The 18926-nt window shown below is 37.2% G+C and overlaps 4 protein-coding genes across 6 annotated transcripts in view; 2 read left to right on the top strand and 2 right to left on the bottom strand.

The window, feature by feature from the left end:
* The window catches only part of Dy (transmembrane protein dusky), a 56624-nt gene extending 40314 nt beyond the window's left edge, over positions 1 to 16310 (bottom strand). The window contains exons 1-2 of the mRNA XM_077410719.1: positions 14852 to 16310; positions 14526 to 14579 (exon numbers count right to left, since the gene is read on the bottom strand). The gene's annotated coding sequence lies outside the window, so the exon portion shown is untranslated. The remainder of the gene's footprint in view (positions 1 to 14525; positions 14580 to 14851) is intronic.
* Positions 623 to 7460, top strand: LOC143899924 (uncharacterized). Its single transcript, XM_077410728.1, has 5 exons — positions 623 to 665; positions 4674 to 4808; positions 5069 to 5238; positions 5410 to 5646; positions 5756 to 7460. The coding sequence occupies exons 1-5, from the start codon at positions 623 to 625 to the stop codon at positions 6224 to 6226; spliced, it is 1056 nt and encodes a 351-aa protein (XP_077266854.1). The 3' UTR covers positions 6227 to 7460.
* On the bottom strand, positions 6506 to 8340 carry LOC143899920 (adipose-secreted signaling protein). 3 transcript variants are annotated; one of them, XM_077410724.1, is made up of 5 exons: positions 8200 to 8340; positions 7948 to 8100; positions 7550 to 7667; positions 7198 to 7335; positions 6506 to 7070 (listed from the first exon to the last, which is right to left on the bottom strand). In XM_077410724.1, the coding sequence occupies exons 2-5, from the start codon at positions 7958 to 7960 to the stop codon at positions 6872 to 6874; spliced, it is 468 nt and encodes a 155-aa protein (XP_077266850.1). In that variant the 5' UTR covers positions 7961 to 8100; positions 8200 to 8340; the 3' UTR covers positions 6506 to 6871. The 3 variants fall into 3 exon arrangements, with proteins under 3 accessions (XP_077266850.1, XP_077266851.1, XP_077266848.1); XM_077410725.1 differs by lacking the exon at positions 7948 to 8100 and having other exon boundaries at positions 8200 to 8336; XM_077410722.1 differs by having other exon boundaries at positions 7948 to 8303.
* On the top strand, positions 11773 to 13207 carry Obp13 (odorant binding protein 13). Its single transcript, XM_077410726.1, has 5 exons — positions 11773 to 11931; positions 12325 to 12403; positions 12501 to 12595; positions 12681 to 12786; positions 12951 to 13207. The coding sequence occupies exons 1-5, from the start codon at positions 11884 to 11886 to the stop codon at positions 13025 to 13027; spliced, it is 405 nt and encodes a 134-aa protein (XP_077266852.1). The 5' UTR covers positions 11773 to 11883; the 3' UTR covers positions 13028 to 13207.
* Positions 16311 to 18926: the final 2616 nt, after the last annotated feature.

Genomic DNA, 18926 nt, shown 5'->3' with positions numbered 1-18926 from the left:
CGTTTTCCACTTGTCTAATCAAACAAAGAAAAATTCTCTCTGCTCCTACGTATGTATGTATGTATGTATGTATGTACGACATTTAACATCCAATAGAGAAACATCCTTTCTAGGAACTTTGGCCGACGTTTTTGTCCTTAATTAAAATGTCATTGGACAACTGATATCGGACAAATGCGAATCCTCCATTACTTTGCTTTATTGCCCATCCTATAGAGAAGATTCAATTTGTTTAGTTAGCAAGCCTGTTGATATTGCCCTGTTAGCCCGTTACTACACCTACCGTATGGTTAGGTTAGGATTAGTGTATATGTGATGCTTCGTTTCCGTTTATCACACAAGAACTATATAGAAAGTGATTAAATTGCGATTGATGAAAAATGGGGAATCCTCTAATTAATTAGACTCTATTATAAAAGATGAAGATGAACGACAGATATATTCGTCGTACGCGTATCGCTTAAACTTAAATGTATAATGAAAATGACGTATCCCGGATTAGTATTACTTGTCGGAGTTGGAGTTGGAATAGCGACTTTTCTCTATTATGTGTTCACCGAGAATAACCGCACGGATGGACAATACTCGTATTCGGGAAACAGAAGATCGTCCGAAGACCACTATGAAGACCGTTCTTGGTCGACATCGTCGCATCCGACTGAAAAGTATTCATCTCAATATACCTATACCTACATACATTAGTATCAAGTATCGATACCTGCGCACGTGATTAATATAATATCATCTGATTTTCTCTGCTTTACAAACTCTTACTTTCCACCTTCCGCAGATGCAAAATCATCTTTCCTATAACTTTGGTTTTTCTATTTTCAATAATTACCTATAACGTGGTAGAAGTAGAAGAACCACCATTGTGTGTTTTTTTTTCTTAAGAAAAAATTAGACTACAATATTAGATATCGTAAGAAACATATTATATATTGCAAGGTTCTACGAGAGATATTTACTTTCAGTGCACTATTAAATAGAAGAAGTTCGTCAAACTCTTCGAAAAGTAAAGAAAGAAGAGACCTCGCGACAAGTAAAGACGACACGAACAATTGTTCAATCTGCCAATACGCATTGGTTGATTCGGACGTAATACAATTGCGTCCTTGTAGACATAATTTTCACAAGGATTGCATTAATGAATTGACAAAATATGATCCTGGGGTAAAATCTAAAATGTACTAACTAGAAACAAACTTTTGAATCGTGCTTAAAAGTTCACGATTGTACTTGTTTATGTTGCAGGCCCTTTGTCCTAATTGCAGAAGAAAATTTAGGCCCGCGATATAAATACCTCGTACGTGCAATCGTGTAGATGCAGTAGTGTTTGAATCCTTTTGTACAGTATCTGCGAATACTAATTGTTACATTTGGTTAGTTCAGTTTTATCATAATACTTCAAATACTTTACTTACAATATGTTCAAAGCAATATATGAAATGCACAATCTTTTTACAATTTAGATATCTCATTGTCGTAATCGAAAAATTATTCATATATATTATATATATATATCCAAAATTCCTAGTTTTTTATCATGCACTTTGCAGAAAAATAGAAAATTAAAATTTTTTAAATTGTGCTTACCAAGTTATGTATTACATATAGATTTTTGAGGATATTATACTATAGATTTATCCTCCAACCGATTACATTTTATCTGTTCGTCGTAAGAGAAAAACACTATATACAAATCCAGAAGCGGCATCGTCGTATAAAGAAAAGATTTATGATTGTAAAGTCTGAGTAGTTTCTATCAAATATCCACATATGTAACTTTCTCTCTCCCTTTATTATCGATTCAATCGAATAACGTCGCTTTGTTACTCTAGAATCACGATTTATATCAAAGAAATATGTATCGCGTTTTTAGCTCCGATCAAAATAGTACAGAAATTTTAGTTACATTTACTTAGGAGTCAAGAAATTGTATCTACCGAGTGGTACTAAAGTAGTTGGACGTGCTATATGTAAGAAATTAATCTTATATCCATTATCTATATAATAAGGTAATTAGCAAGAGAGATTACATACAGATGCACCCAATTATTATACGAATATATCTGACAATTGTACGACGATGGATAATTAATATAGTAACGCGCTACAATAGATCCGCTTTCCCTTTCGTTTATCGTTATCATAAATGAATTAGAATGTTTCGTAACGTTGCGACGCAAATCCCGTGCGTGTAATGCAAGACGGTGCCGTACACGTATGTGCAACAGCGAAGGCGAAGAGAAGGCGACGGCGACGGCGACGGCGACGCGCGTATTCCGCAACGTTCGTCTAGTGAGCGGCATGGAAAGCGAGGTTGCGAGGTAGTCGCGCTTCGGTCAGTGTCAGTAATCCGGGAAGCGTTTCCGTTCGGTCGATGCCGCGGAGAATCTCCGTCTCTCGGCTCCGTCATTGTTTCTCTCGCGTAATCGGTAATCGCGATTGTAAGAATGCAAAAATGCGGAAAGTAGTGAGATAAGAGAACGCGAATCGTTGATTATCGATCGCGTTTCTCGTATCAAAATGTATCGATGGAACGAACATGACAGGATTATTGTTCGTTATACTTGTCGTAACTCACGCGGTCGCAGGATCGCGGCTATCCGCGCCCAATGAGAAACAAGGTACGTATCCGTATCTCATTATACATCGATATAAACTGCGAGTGTAGCTAAACGAACATTTAATCCGTCCTTTTTTTCTCTCCAACTTTTTCAACGCGTGGATACGAGATGCTATGAGTCGGGAAATTTTGCATCTTCTCCGCGCTTATGTATACGATTTGCTTCAAATTCCGAGTGCACCGTGATTATCTGAACGAAACAAGCCTTGTAATTTAATATGTAATCGATTCTTGATCGATTTGGTCGAGAATAACCGCGAATGTTATTCTCAATGATTATCGGTCGCTCTAGGATAGACGATAATTGGTTGTGTAAAACTGCGATTGTAATTCTAAGAAGACTTGGAAGAAGAAAATTATGCTGTTTATATCGAATTTATACGAGCGGCGGATCGCAATAAAAATGAAATTGATGTTATTCGCGGTATTTTTTTTTAAAGATGATAATAATATATCGTTTCTCCTATTACCCATTTTCTTTTAGACAGCATAAAAATATATTTAACGAGATAACGATCACTGCGGCGTATAATTCGTTGCACGGCACATAATCAGAGTATCGCGATCATTAATACTTATAAACATAAAAACATAAATCGATCGTGTGGTCAGGATCGCACGAACAGGCGCGTGAATAGACAGAACTCGGCATTGTCTATGTCGAGGCCATTTTACCAATTACAACAACATTAAAAGCGAAACGCTAGATTTACGCGATTTAAAACTTTGCAAAGGAACGCGGAACGAGATATGAAATCGGTGCACGATAATTACGGTTCCTCTTCCGTAAAATGCACTCGTATTTATTCCGCGTGTGCGAATACCGCGAATACGCGCGCACAGGCTACGCGCTATACGCTGCAGGCTGCAGGCTACAGGCTGCAGGGTTGAATATCGGTTGTCCCATTTCTGGGACCGGTTCCACCTTCCACCTTCCACGCGCGATCGTCGAAAGAAGCGAAGCGAGTCGAAGCGGATTGAAACGAGTCGCGAGTTAATTTTCGATTTTGTTCGTGCTTCGACTTCTTTAATAAAAAAGTTACAACTTTGCAGCACATAAGTATGTCGCCCGCGCCCGCGCCCGCGCCGTTCGAGAAACGAGAAAAGATAAAAGAGAAAAAACGTACTGTACCGACAGCAAACTCGCGGCGCCTCATAGCCCTCGTATCTCATATCGCCTGTTGATCGCCACGTTAGATGACTAATCGAGAGTTATCGACGAGAGCCAGCTCTGCGTAGCCGTAAGTAGCCATTAGCAGCCGCGTTACACGTTACAGGATTACAGCAGATTACGGGAACAGAGGAGCCGTCTAGCGCGAAGATTAAAGCTCATCAAGTTGGGCCAAATGCGATCAACGCGCGATTCCTGCAATTGTAAATTATCGTTACATTCCTGTGGGCTGTGTGTCCTGCTACATTCTCTCTACAATATTCATAAATAAATATCCGCCGCGTCCGATTGTCCGATTGTCCGGAACAATCGTCACAATCGATCGAAATCAAGTATAGGCATACTTTGAGTTGGCGAGAATTCAAACGCGTCCATACAACCGACGAATCACGTCGGAAACACCCGCGGAGGACTCGCATAATGGGGTTACGAGAATCTTGCATTGACCTACGTGCCCGTTTCCCGCGATCCGCGATACAGCGTGAACCGGCGAGTGGCGAGTCAACGCTCAACAGGCTGAAGCGCCTGAGGCCTGAAGCTCAAGTGCTAAACAGTAAACCAGGCACGCACTTGAACACCGCACACCGCCGAGAGTCAAAGTCACAGAGATGCGCGCTCGATCCCGCTCGACGATGGCTCGAAATCTCGAAATGCCCGCATTGCCCGCGAAATATACATAAGTATACAACGCGATCGGTATCATTGGGTATCATTGACGTACTATTATAGGTCTATCGTCTATCTACCTATACTATACTTGTGCCATAATTAACAATATTACGCGCGTTTACGAGCGGCATTTGCCGACATTCTACCTCTCTACCTGCGATAATTAAACATTTTCTCATTTACCGATCTTATTGTGTTCTTTAGTAAGAAGACTGATACGAGATTGGGCACCTTTGGTATGGCTCGCGCCTGGGGAACGATTCTTGCCTCTCGGGGTAACCGAATTCCTCGACAACGTACAATCGGACCAGTATTACCTTCGCACTAGAATAGACGTAGGTAAATAGTTGGAAATATATATAGTTACGATATAAATAATACGATAGATATACATTAGTGTCCGTAAGTGTACGTGGGATAAGATTCGATATTCGATCATCGATGTGATTTCATACTGTGTGGTATGGTATATTATAGTACTATATACCATTTATACGGTATATAGTACGTAGTACGGAGAGTATGTATGTGACAATCAAATGCCGCGGAAAATCGGCACAGCCCACAGGTTGACGTTTCAAATAAAACAATTTTAACAGAGTCCTTGTTAAAGAATCGATCGTCCTTCTTGTACGGTCGAAAGCCCGCTGGAACCGTGCCCGTCTATGCTCTCGTGAAAAAGTGCGTTTCCAGAGACGCGCGGCTACGCTCGGCAAAAGATACGGCGCGGCCGATGCTGAAATCGAAGCTAAAGCTAGAGCTAAAGGAGGTACGGAACGTTTTCGCGCCGCTACAGGATCTAGGACGACCGGGACTTTTGGCTCGACGGCAGATCGATAGCACCGATAATCTAAGAGCACAACGTATATCGCGAGCACAAGTGCGGCAAACAAATGTCGTTCCTTTACTTTCCACGTGAAACTATAATATATAATTTCAGGTGGCAACGGTACCGCGACTCGAAAAGGTCAGAGAAGAGAATGGATGTCGAAAAGTGCACTTTCACGTGACCTATTGGATGTTCTATCCGTTTAGCGAGGGAAAAACAATATGCGTGTTGGATCTTGGATTTTTTGGCAGCTGGCCGATACCTACCGTTGACGGGGTGTGCATAGGTACGCTTAAAGAATACGGCAGTCATATCGGAGACTGGGAACATATGAGTCTTTATTTCAAGGTAAATCATGCTTCAGAGCTTCGAGAACTTTTCTCTCGTCACCGTTCGCGCGTCACCCGCCCCTGTCGTACCAAAAAAATCCATACCAAAATACGATATCGTCATTTAGGATAACGAGTATCCTCTGGCAATGTACGTATCGGCGCACGATGCCGGGGCGTTTTATCAATATGATCCGCGAAATGGTACTTTCGTCTACGAGAGTCAAGAAACGAGAAAAGGTCTCTTCCAGAAGCCAATATTTCCTGAAAAAGTTTACACGGCTGGTGGCTCGCACCCAATATTATTTAGCGCGCGCGGCTCTCACGGGCTCTGGACAGCTCCGGGGAAGCATAAATTTGTTCGAGTACCTCGTCTGTACGACGAGAGTGGATTCGGAACCGCTTGGCCGACGTGGAAAAGATTGGAGTTGCTTTTCGAAGAGGATAACGAGCCTTTGCCAGGCTGGATGACTTTTAAAGGCAAATGGGGTAATCCCAGCAGCAATTGTCATCCGTTAGCGAAACTAGGTTTTAACATTTGCGAATTTGTAGACGGCCCAACCGGAATTCCTATGAAGAAATTCAATTTTCGATGTTAAGACCTACCGTCGTTAAAGTCGGGGGTGTTAGAAGTTATAGGGTGAAAGAAGACTGATTTTGAGACGCGTCTTTTCGATTCGAATCGGCAAAATAAACGAATGTGATGGTTCGATGACATACATATGTATGTATAAGACGGCAAATTGATGGCGCGATTTTAATGAGGATGCCAAAGACGGTTACCGATAACTCGGAAGAACTTTGCGTCTCAATTTATTCGAATAAATAATCTTGATATTCGTGAACGATTGAAAAGTAATTTAGTGTGTAAACACACATCTCCGTAATCATTATTTATTTTTTATTTAACGGAAGCTTCGTTGAAAATTGACATCGATATAAAATAATAACAAAATAGGATTTGTTCGATACAACTTGCGCGTAATTGCAGACATAATTAGCAGACAATAAGTGGTGTTATAGCTTTTGCAAGCGTCTCGCGCGTGATGTATTTTTAAGAGCAGTAGGCAAATATCATCTTATTTTGTTCAGCATTACACCACTTACGATTGCATCGTTCGCTCTAGTCTGGGAACTTTCGGCTGTGCCGATTCATTCGTTCGTTCATTCGAACCTTTACTTGGTTTTCAGCACTCGAATGCTTAAATACCCATCACTGAAAGACGGCTCGATAATAAGCGGCATTACTCAGACACCTCATCTTCGTCGATTCCTTCGACGGCAATGCTGCGTATGCCGTTTCTCAACAATGGTGTACCCTTGTCTTTTGCTAAAACACGTGCATTCAGCACAATTTTCAACGGAGTACCCGATGGACAACACATCACTTTGACATCCTCCTTCAATATTTTCTCCTTATATGCCAACAGCTCTACTTTCAACCTGATGAAAGAACGAATATTTCAACGGCTGAATCAATTTGAGAAGAAAATGTGATGTACGCTTGATTCGAATTGTGGGGGAAAAAAAGAAAAAAAATTTTTATATAGATAAACAAAAAAATGTATACCTCAAGCCATCTTTTTCTTGCGCAAAATCGACAATGTGACAATTTGCATTATGATTTCCTGCAATTACCGCTGGAGCTACCGTTTTTTCTTCCAGATGAATACACGTGTTCCATGGCACTGAAAATTCTATGTGGTATCTAGAATAAATACAGAATATATCCATCTCATTGTATCTATTCCCTCTATATATATATATTTATATACATACATTTCATAATATGTATTAAAAATTTTAATAAATTGTAATTATATTACAATAGAAGTTAAAGTCTGTTTTTTGCATTCAAGGTAACAATCGTCAGACTTAGGAACACAAAAAAAATAAAATTATTTAAAAATTTAACAAATAACCTGTGATACAGTTGTAAGAAGCCTAAATGAGCATCTATATGACCATGTCGCTGTGGCTGTATCATAATGTTGTTATCTTTTCCAAGTCCGCTTCCACCGCTAAAGTGAACATGATGCTCTAAAAACAATAGATTGAATTAAACCGCACGTACATCACATATTTAAGAATACACCCAAGTTAAAATAATTGAGTCTCTTGACGTGCAATTAATTCTTATACGTCGTATACGCGAAACATCTTTCGTTCTAAAGTAAAAAATTTTACAAACACTTGTTTCATATATCTGTGTCATCTGTGTGTCACTGATTCTATAAATGGAAATACGCGCAAGATAATACGTAAGACAATACTTAATACTTTGTATAATCATCAAACATTAGGAAAGATGATCAAGTACCTTTATCTCCCATGTTCCATAAAATAATCTGGCAGATTTGTCGATTCTGCTTTCATACTGTTCGCGAACCCCAAATTGACAAAATCAACCGCCCCTAATGACACTAATGACTAATGACTGGCGATATAGGAAGTCAGTGTCTAGGTTTTGAGCCTAAAATATAGGTTAAGGTTTTGGGGATTTTATTTAGAGTTTAGAACTTTAAAAGTTTCGTTTAGGGTTTTAAAGATATCAAAAGTGGACACTTTGTACCTTCTCTCTGTTTGTACTATATCAGAGAGAAGCCCAGAGAAGCCTGAGAGAGGCCCGGTGATCCCGGTGATCCCGGTAATCCCGGTCTTGAACTGAGACGCGTGGGACCGTCGAAACTCTCGCACTCGCAAGCCCCTGTAACTAGCGCCAATACATCCATTTTCGAAATTGGTACTACGTAGCCACGTTTATTTTCCGACATTGCCGATAAAACATTTATTTTGGTGCGCGTCCGTGCTACATCTGCAAATGTATATATACCTATTATAGGTATATCACGTATATTAATTTAAAGAAAGTGTCGAAACGTCCGAATGTGTATATTGATTAATATATTTTATCTTATCATCCTCTTCTAAAAAGGGCATGTCATAGGTATTGTTGTCACTTTTCCGCGATGCCGATTGGTTCTCTTGCTGCGCTTACTTCATTTGCAGCTGTCATTGTATATTTTGACAGTTGTGTGTATCATGGGGTTAATAGTCTAATAGTAATAGCATAATGTTAAAGCTAAATAGCGCGCGCGAAGCGCGCGTCTGTAGTGTCTAGTAATATATAAATTTACCTTATATCTTGACGAGAACATATTTATTCCAATAATAAAACTAACAATAAGTATATAGGCTCTCCTGAATAAATCAAATAGGGAATAGTGAGAGAGGCAATCGGAGCCCCGCGCGGTAATTATATTGCGCAATCAAAATATAATCTTTCTACATATATTGATTACGCAATAATTACCGCGCGTGGCTCCGATTGCCTCTCTCACTGTTCCTAATTTGCTTTATTCAGGAGAGCCTATACTTATTGTTAGTTTATTATTGGAATAAATATGTTCTCGTCTCAAGCAGATATAAGGTAAATTTGTATTATTTGTTCACTGTCGTCAAAATTGCCAATGACCACTTTAATATTGTCAATTTAGTCAATATATGTGTCGATCGTGAAATTATATGCTTTTTGTCGTTGTATTATATACGGTTAATTTAACGGCAGTCGTCAAAGTACATGTATACGATTTTGGCGGTACGTATATGTACATAACTTTTCGGGACATTGTCTCCATTTCTAAGATTTCGGGATTATGACATTTCGGCACATTTTGTCACGTTTCTAAGATTTCGAGATTATGCCCTTTCAGCACACAATTGTCGTTATAGTTTTCAATTTTTTTTAATTGTGATTTTCATTTTTCGGGACACTGATGCATATGTCTACCGGCATATATATATATATATATAATATTCTTGATTGTAATATTTTGGTTGAGGATCAGTTTAATATTTATATCTTACATGTATGATCGATTAATATTAACTTATTTATTTATATATTTATATTATATGTTAAATCTCTCTCCCTCTCCTCTCCCTCTCTCACTTTTTCTCTTTCCGATCGACACGCATGATTTTTCCCACAGAATTCAAATCAGCACTCAGTTCTTGTAAACAATGACGTTTTCAAATTGTTTAAACAATACTATCATAAACAAATTATTTCTTAACTATTTTATTCACTAAAAATTCTTTTTGTTCCTTTATATATCGATATAACCGCATCGATCCGAAAGTGATATCTTTGCTGGCCTGACCTCAGCTATTGTTGACTTCTAAGGGTTGAAACGCCGAAACTGTCCATTTTTTTACCGAGGAAATGTTTTGCCGAAGAAATATTTTTGTTCAGTGACTCAAAAAGTACAACGTGTTAAAAATTCAGCCATTTTTGCCGGGGCCCAAAATCACGTGGTTTACAGTGCAGGGTCCCTTTATTGGTTACAATAAATACACAAAAGACCGCAAGACCGTCCTTGCATCTACGCAATAGGTACCTTCGAATCGTTTCAATCGTCATTATTATAGAGGATTATTCAAACGAAATCCCTTACAGAAATTTAATACTTTATTTGGCTAGTGATTAATTACTTATTTTGAGTATTAAAAGTACTGTTTTTAATTATTTTAATACTCAAAATAAGTAATTGATTACTAGCCAAATAATCACTTACGGTATTAAATTTCTATAAGGGTTGTATGTATATATGTACGAGTAAACTAAAATATATAGTATAAAGAAGCGTCAGAATAATTATCGCGCTGAATAATTTTTTTATGACGGAAAGGACATCTATCTATCGTGACAATATTGTATATATAATAAAAGGAAATTATATAAAATCGGCTGTATAATGATGATATATGTGTACAATACGTGTGTGTATGCGCCGCGCATATGCGTGCGTAGTGCGCCATGAGATATAATTGACGCGCAGAATAATAAAATTTTAATCGGCGTGACCACAATACAATTCCAAGAAAATTGTATCCGGCAGACAATACTTATCTTTAGGTGAAGCATTTATTTCAAGAAAAACAGCAAATTTATATTTATTATCAAGAGAAATATCAACCATATAAATTAAGTTTAATTTGTTCGTTACGATAGGAAGTAGTTATATTTAATGATCTCTGAAAAAAATCGCGTTCTGTATATTTAAAAAGAACATGTCTAGAAACATGAAACAAAAGGTTTCAACGACAATACGTTGAGGTAATAAGATAGAATTAATAATGCGCACAAGCACAAGCACTAAGGTAATCTAATTTAGTATTTTTTCATTAAATAATGTAAATGTAAGATTGTGTGTTTTATTAAATTAAACGAAGTATAGGCTCTCTATAGACTAAATCAAAGGAAATAAATGAGGCAATCGGAGCCAAGCGCGGTAATCAATGCGCAGACAAATTATAATAAGGTATCGAAACGTTCGTTTTAAATATATTTATTTATTATTATAATTTGTCTGTGCGCATTGATTACCGCGCTTGGCTCCGATTGCCTCATTTGTTTCCTTTGATTGTGTGTTTTATTTTTCAATTTATCACGATGTCACATTTCGTCGTTGCGCATATTAATTGTAAACAATTGGCTATCGTTACATTATTCTTTCACTTTATTGTTAACAATGTGTTCTCTAGCTTATATATATTACACGATATATTTGTCGCAAATGAAATTTGCATAATCTTTTCTTCTTATCGCGTCTTTTTACGTCAAATAATTTACCAAAAATTCAGTATCCATATTATATAATCTATAGATTTTTTATCTTGCAACATGTAGAAGTTTACCAGTCGTTAAGTACAGCTATATATAATTGAAATAAAAAAATGCGGGTCTCTTGTTTAATATGTTATTATTTTTGTTTTTTTATTTGGTACACTACTTAGAAGTGTAACGTAGATGGTTAGACTGTGCATTTGTGCAACGCGTTTATTACGTGTAAATGATAAAATTTAGTATACCGTATAATGGATGGTACGAGTGGAATTTTAGGATTTTTTGTAAACCAAGTCCACTTTCTGGCTGCCCACTACCTAAAGTTAATAAATATTTATTATTTGATAGTACACTCTTCAAACATATCTAGCAAAAGTACGTGTTGTGTAAAAATAAACTCTGCGATTATAAATAACAGAATTTTTTTTTTCACCATTATAGCCATGATTTATTGCTTCCGCATAATTCGAGTATATTCCCCCACGCAATGGTGCCACAGAATGTCAAGGAGAATACATGTCGTCATTACGTCGCAAACTATAAAAGCTTAGGACTCTATCTTGTGATTAGCCAGTAACTTGGATCACGTGCTTGAACCGTACATCGTGTCAAAAAGAAAAATCAAACATGAAAGCAATCGTTATCGTGCTCGCTATTTCTTTCGTCGCCGTCTTGGTAAGATTATCTCCGTTATATTAATGTATTTAATTTATATTTTTTAGAAAACATCTAGATGTTTTTAACTTGTGTTTTATCCGATCAATTTTTATTATTTACTTCAATCCTATCAGACTCATTCTATTCACATACACTCTTAATACTCGATCTATTTGCCGAAGCTCTTGACTTTCTTTTATAATTTTTCTAATCTTAGACTATGTGTACTGCTTCTTTCTCAATATATTTAATAATTGAATTCCACAGAATGTATCATGAAAATATTCCTTAATCGTCTGACACATTCCAAATATAGGCACATTTTTAAATACATCAATTACTAATTATTAAGCATTACCATGATATTACCATGTGAATAATGATATCCAAATATCTATTTGATTGTATCAGGGTGAGCTCACAAATGAACAAAAGGCCAAATTGAGAGAGTACAAAGAATCCTGTATCAGTGAATCTGGCGTTGATCCAAGTAAGTGAAGAATAAACTAATTGCATAACATAATATATAATATAAAAAAAAAAAAAAATAAATAACTGCATTTTAATTATAATAATTCGAATTTCAGCCGTAGTTGAAAATGCGAAAGAATCAAGGGCAACGTCGGAAAATGACGAAAAGCTTGCCTGTTTCTCTACCTGTTTCTTGAAGAAAATTGGAATTGTAAGCAAAACTCGTATCTCATTTTAATGCGTATCAAAAAAATAGAAATAAATTTAGAATAAAATAATTTCTACGCATATTCTAGATGAAAGCGGATGGAGAGATTGACTGGGAGGCAGCTCGTGCTAAACTACCATCAGACGTACCACAAGAACAAGCTGATCAATTATATAATGCGTGCAAAGACATTGGTAAGTAGATATAATATGAATTTGACAAGGGCTAAGATCGATTTTTATCCGTTTAGAGAACTGATATTGTAATCTTATGTAGTCGAATACTCTGAACTCTCGGTCCTTTCAAACATTGCTCTCAAATGAAAGTAGAGTGAAATATAATTGAAATATTGTTTCAGCTGGAACTGGTTGCGAAAAGGGACGCAATCTGATTAAATGTTTTGTGGAAAACAAGCAATTTAATCTTCTGCATTAAGCAAATGAGCAAACGAGACCAGACTCAATATGAAAACTTAATTAGATCTATTATAAGTTAGATACCGTGTATCGTCTACTTATTTAGAGAACATTAAAATATTACCTTGCACGTTCACGCAACAGTGTAGAGCTGTGTTAATGAAAAAATAAATATACATGTCGCTTCAGCATAAAACAATTAAGTCTCTCTCTTAACTCTTTAACTTTCCCCTCTCTCTCTACAAATATGAGTTTCTACATAGGACTGCACAGTGATCCGAAGTTATTCAACGATCGATATAAAAAATCTCAATTTTATATTTAAAAAATAAGAAACTTATTTTTTATATTGAATTGAATAATTATAAATTGATTTGCAATAAGGTACGTCAAAAAACACATTTTGTAATAGCAAGATACAACAAATAAATTATTATTTGTACATATAAATTTTATTAATGAACTTAGTAAATTATTTTTTCCATGTTTTCTTCTATAATTTTGCGGTTTCTAAAATAATTTTAAAAGTTTCAGTGTTTTCCGACAGAATATTTAGAGTCTCGCGTCATATATATTTACTTGACTGGCATAAAGCCAATTTCTCAATCAAAAATAGATGGATAGGTTACAAAAAATTAGGGTAAAATTGATGCTTTATTAAAATAAATGTTATCAATTAATAATAATTATCACGTTTTCTATAAAACAAATTGCATAATAAGACCAAAATATTTTTACCCTTTTTATTCGCGTATGATGTACGGATATTGCACGCTTTTCTTTACGCGTACTAATATTCTAAATATATCTATATATTACTTCCTTGCGTCAATTTATATTATATTTAATCTTGGATAAACAGAAAAGGAATAAATGTGTGGAAATAAATAAAACGTCTAACTAATTCACAATTTTTCCCTATCTACAGATACTTTTTCTAAACGTCTAATATGATATCTTTTTTGCTTAAAAAAATAATTCTTCAAAAAAATCTAAATAAAAATTTATTGACTGCAATACATTTAAAAAATAAAAAAATAATGACTTTAATTTATCAGAGCATTATTTTATTTTTTGTTTCTCTTTCTCGGTGTCTACTTTAACTGATGTAAATAGAATTGATCTATATACGTAAGAAAATTTCAAAATTTTAATTTTTTATGTACTTAAAATATTTATTCAAAAATTATTTATAAAAAAACGCGGCAGTTCGTCAACATAACTCGACGAACGACGATGAACTCTTTGCGAGCTCCGTTGCATGCGAAGTGTGCGAGTATGTCCTCAAGCACAATCGCGCAATATATCGATAAATAAGTGATACCAAGATTAAATATATGCCGTAATCAGTTGTAACCCATCCATTTTAAAGCAACGAATCTACGAGATGTAATAATTAATCATATTTTCATACTATAAATTATCGTAATTCGACATTACCGCGAGATATATTTTTGCTCTAAATTTAATTATTCGTACATTCGTCACCTCAATAAAAAAATTTCTCATTGACTCACCGATTCGATGCGCAACAGGCGGAGTTATACGCAGCTAACGTAACTACGGTGATACTGTAACATGCAAACATAAGATTTAAATTAAAAAAGAGCTCAAAATTATTAACATTTGAAAAGTTAATTCTCTTACGCGTCTCTACGTCGTCTTTCAATAAAATATTTAGCAATACACGTATCTGTTTATCGAAAAAGATCTTTACGAGAATAAAATTTTAGATATAATTTCTCTTTCTTTAATTACTTTTAACTTATTGAACTTGAAATTAAACACGTCGAATAAATGGAAACAAATTATTAATTTTATGTAGCTAAGAGATGATACTTACCCCAAGGTTGCTCCGCCGGGGCCCGATGTCTCTCCCAGACCTCATCCTCCTCCTCTCAGGACGTCGCGCGCGTCAGGCCTCCTCCTCCCGTCGCACAGGACGCACTCGCGGATAATAAAATTAACAAACTACAATCGCGCGCGGACTAATTTCAGTAAAAGTCTTTCTCGCGCGATACTATACGCGGCACTCCCGTTTAAAAAAGTCTTTATATTATTCGATTACGGCACTCCCGAAGCAAACGCGACGAACCGGCTGCGGTTCGTTCATTCAATTAAATCGGCGGACGAGTGGTACGTTAGCTTCCCCGTCTTTGAATTTTTATCCAAGCGGAACAAGAGTTTCGCTTGGGTAAAATCCTCGCACTGGGTACCGGCGAGCCTTCCCATTGCACCTCGCCGAGGTCGTACCCCAGGGGAAGGTAGTAACTTAAGGAAGTACCGTGAAATATAAAGCTGGTAATATATATATAATCAAGTTATCGATTTTCTACCATAGATTTTTCGTACAATTTGAAAGAGTCGCGACGCGCGACACCGATATTGCCTCGATTCGTTCCGCGTTCATCACTCTCTGCGTTGCGTTAATGACGACGAAATGTTCGAAGATCTTGACGCGTCACGCGAGATACTACGCGAATCAAGTGGACGTTTAGTAAAGACACGCGCCGTTAACTTAAAATATACGAAATATTAATGAACGATCGCGTTAATTGTATCAGCGTGCTATTACTCGAATCGCGATACGATACGTCGCGTTGTCACTCGGCCCTCTTCCCGCTCTTCGAAAAGAATCGGAGATTATCGCACACGACAATTCCGGCACGCAGCGTTCAAAGCACACGACACGACACGATGAGAATCGCGAGATATATGCCGCGTAAACGAATGCTACATTCGAGAGTCCAGGTCCAGAGTTCAGGCATATATGGCGGGGCGAGACCAGCGATTATATCGCCCGCGAATATCGCGACGAAACCGCAAATCATACTCACAACGTGCCGTACCTTCGCAATCTTCGCATTTCGCATCGACGTCTCCGTCTCGAGCGAGCGATTCGCGCGACACGCATTTTATTCGCGGCACTTTTGATACACTCGCGAATAAATTATTGAGCGCGTCGTTGATTATTCCCGCGCGGAACGATCGAGAAGCATGCAGGAGTGCCAATCGCGCGAACGCGAGCGCGTTCCGAATAACAGCACCCGCACAGCACGGAGCACAAACACTACTGACACCTGTTCACACCTGTTCGAAATTTATCGGGAGAATGACTGATCGCGAGTCGCGAGTAATATATATCCGTAGGTGACGGTACTCCGAGCGTCGACGAAAACAAGTATCAAGGCCGTCTCTCGCCGATAGAAACAACCGCGTCCGCGCCCCGACTTTGAACGCACGCTGCTCCGAAATTGACGGAGACGGTTTTATACAACGATCGCGCGCCTAGTACGACTGGCCCCGGGCCCGACGCGACGGTCGACCGGCGTCGCGGCTAATGCGCCGGCGCGGCGCGGCGGCGACGGCGGCGGCGGCGGCGGCGGCGAGAGCGGCCTTATACCGCGATTGGCCGGATTCGGGGGCTCGGCTCGCGAGCCAATCGCGTTCGACGGCTCGCCTGACTGCGACGGTTTACATTTGCAAATGTTTCAAATTTATTTGTACGTGCTTATTTATTCCTCCTAACCTCTATTTTATAGAAAATTAACATTAAATTTTGTACCGTGTAATTTGTAAAAATCTCGTCGCGATCGTTCTTGCAGCGCGGTTATCGCGCGCCGAATATACCGTATAAAAGGCGATCGATAAACCGTCGTCGTCAAGATACTTAAAAATTATATAACATTCTCTGTTGCTTGTTCCCCAAATATATTATTCGTTTGGCTAACGAAATTTTCCATAATGGCCTATATATCTTTTATTTGAAGTATAATGCGGGGAGCACACACTTCTGCATAACGCATAATGCGTAAGCATATAAGGAAATTGCGTGGTCCATACACGTGCATAAGGAAACAGACCACGCAATTTTCTTATGCTTACGTATTATGCGTTGTGCAAAAGTGTGTGCTCCCCCGCTTAACCCAGACAGCACACGTGTCCAAAAGCGGAACGTAAGATATGTCTTACGAAAAGATGCATGGCTAAAAAGACGTCTTATATGTCCCGAGAGAGGTATAGAGAGAGCTATTAGATATTTAACATATATAATATTAATAAGTTAATATATATATAAAATAAGTATATATAATATTTATCGATACATGTGTAAGGATATGCGTTCCGATTCTCCACCTGGGTGCTGAAAATCTATAGCACGTATATATATGGGATTTTTAGCACTTCGGGTGGGAATCCGAACCTGCCGAAGTGTGTGCTCCCCGCTTTATTACCGTGCGTGTTATGTAAAACAGCTGACGGACACGCCGTGGTGGCGACGCTAGTAACTCAAACTTGGTAATCGTATGATAATACGTACATATATATATATATATATATATATATATATATATATATATATATATATATAAAGCTTTTCTAATAAAAACAGTCACCATTTTCTAAAAACATGACGTTTGTAGAATAAATTGAATTTCGTGTATATAAATATAACGTATGTACGTGAGAAAAGTATACGATGTATTTCGAATACAGGTTTACATAGTCGTACGACTTGATTTTTCTCTCCGTGCACGTATACGCGTTGGCAACTATCTAAAAATTTTTAATACGTTACGAGCGATTTAAACATACGAATGACTCGCTTGCAAGACACCGTTGCATGCAACGTTATATTCAAGTAAACGTTAACGATATTTGTATCGCGTATGTATTTTTATTATATAAATATACAATATTATTTTTAACCATTTCCTTTTTTTACCTATAAGAATAATCATATTGTTCGTACGACGTACGGATTCCAGGCCAAGCGGTAAGAGATACGAGGTCAAGTCAAGAGGACCAAAATCAGCTTCTCTCGTCGAGTTCTATATAAGGAAAAAATCCAAAAGTTCAAAAAATATTAAATTTCAAAATTTTCGACATTTGTAGAGTTAGGGCCTTGGCACATAGAAAAACTTGCAGTAAAACTTAAGCGGTAAGAAATCAATGGTATGGATTCGCTATAGCGAATTTGCTATAGCGGTATACCGCTTAGAACCGTGCTTAAGTTCTTGACTGTGATTGGCTGATTTGCTTATTGCTTGAGTTTTACTGCTTAAGTTTTTCTATGTGCCCGCGGGCCTTTACCCAGGCCAAACGGTAAGAGACACGAGATTAGCCAAGAGGATCAAAGTTGCTCCACTAGTCGTGTTCTATATGAGAAAACTGGCAAAATTTAAGAAAACACGAAATTAAATTTTTCATTATTGTTATATTTAAAATTTTAATTATTGTTATTCACGGCATTTAAATATTAAATTTAAATATTATGCTATGCTAAAGTTAAGATTTTTATAATAAGACATTTTTAGATAGAAAAACATATTGGCCAGAACGGGGATTTCTATACATTACATTTACAACGTTTAGTTTTTATGTTTATAAATATTTATTTAATTAATTTTATTTGCAATTTTTTTTATATTTATATAAATTTCAAATATATATATATATAGATATATTTGTTGATAAAAATAATTTATTTATAAAATTTCACGGTAGCTTCTTACAGCAGACTGCTGCAGTAGTACAGTAAGTAATCGTTCAATCACATATATACTACGTTTACGCGAGCGTTACTTCTGTATAGTAACTTACGATAATTTACTCGTTTGCGGATTAACGTGTCATAAGTTACTACAGAAGTAACGCTCGCGAAAACGTATATAGTAACAGATATTATGCACTTCTGTCGTTCGAAATGTTTTCTTGTGCACTTCTTCGGGACATAACTAAGCTCTCAGATTGTGTTTATCAGGGTATAAATAGCCTAGTTTACCCAGACCGTTTGGTACGCGTGCCACGGTCCTGTATCCATATCAACGTCATATTTAAATATCGGGTTATACCGGTGTAAACCGAGATTTGACACGGATTTGATACGAATATATTATAGTATTTGGTACGATGGT

The sequence above is a fragment of the Temnothorax americanus genome, unplaced genomic scaffold (assembly GCF_048541705.1).
Source record: "Temnothorax americanus isolate GAGA-0224 unplaced genomic scaffold, ASM4854170v1 Scaffold29, whole genome shotgun sequence".
NCBI classification, from domain to species: domain Eukaryota; kingdom Metazoa; phylum Arthropoda; class Insecta; order Hymenoptera; family Formicidae; genus Temnothorax; species Temnothorax americanus.
This window is presented reverse-complemented; position numbering and strand designations above follow the sequence as displayed.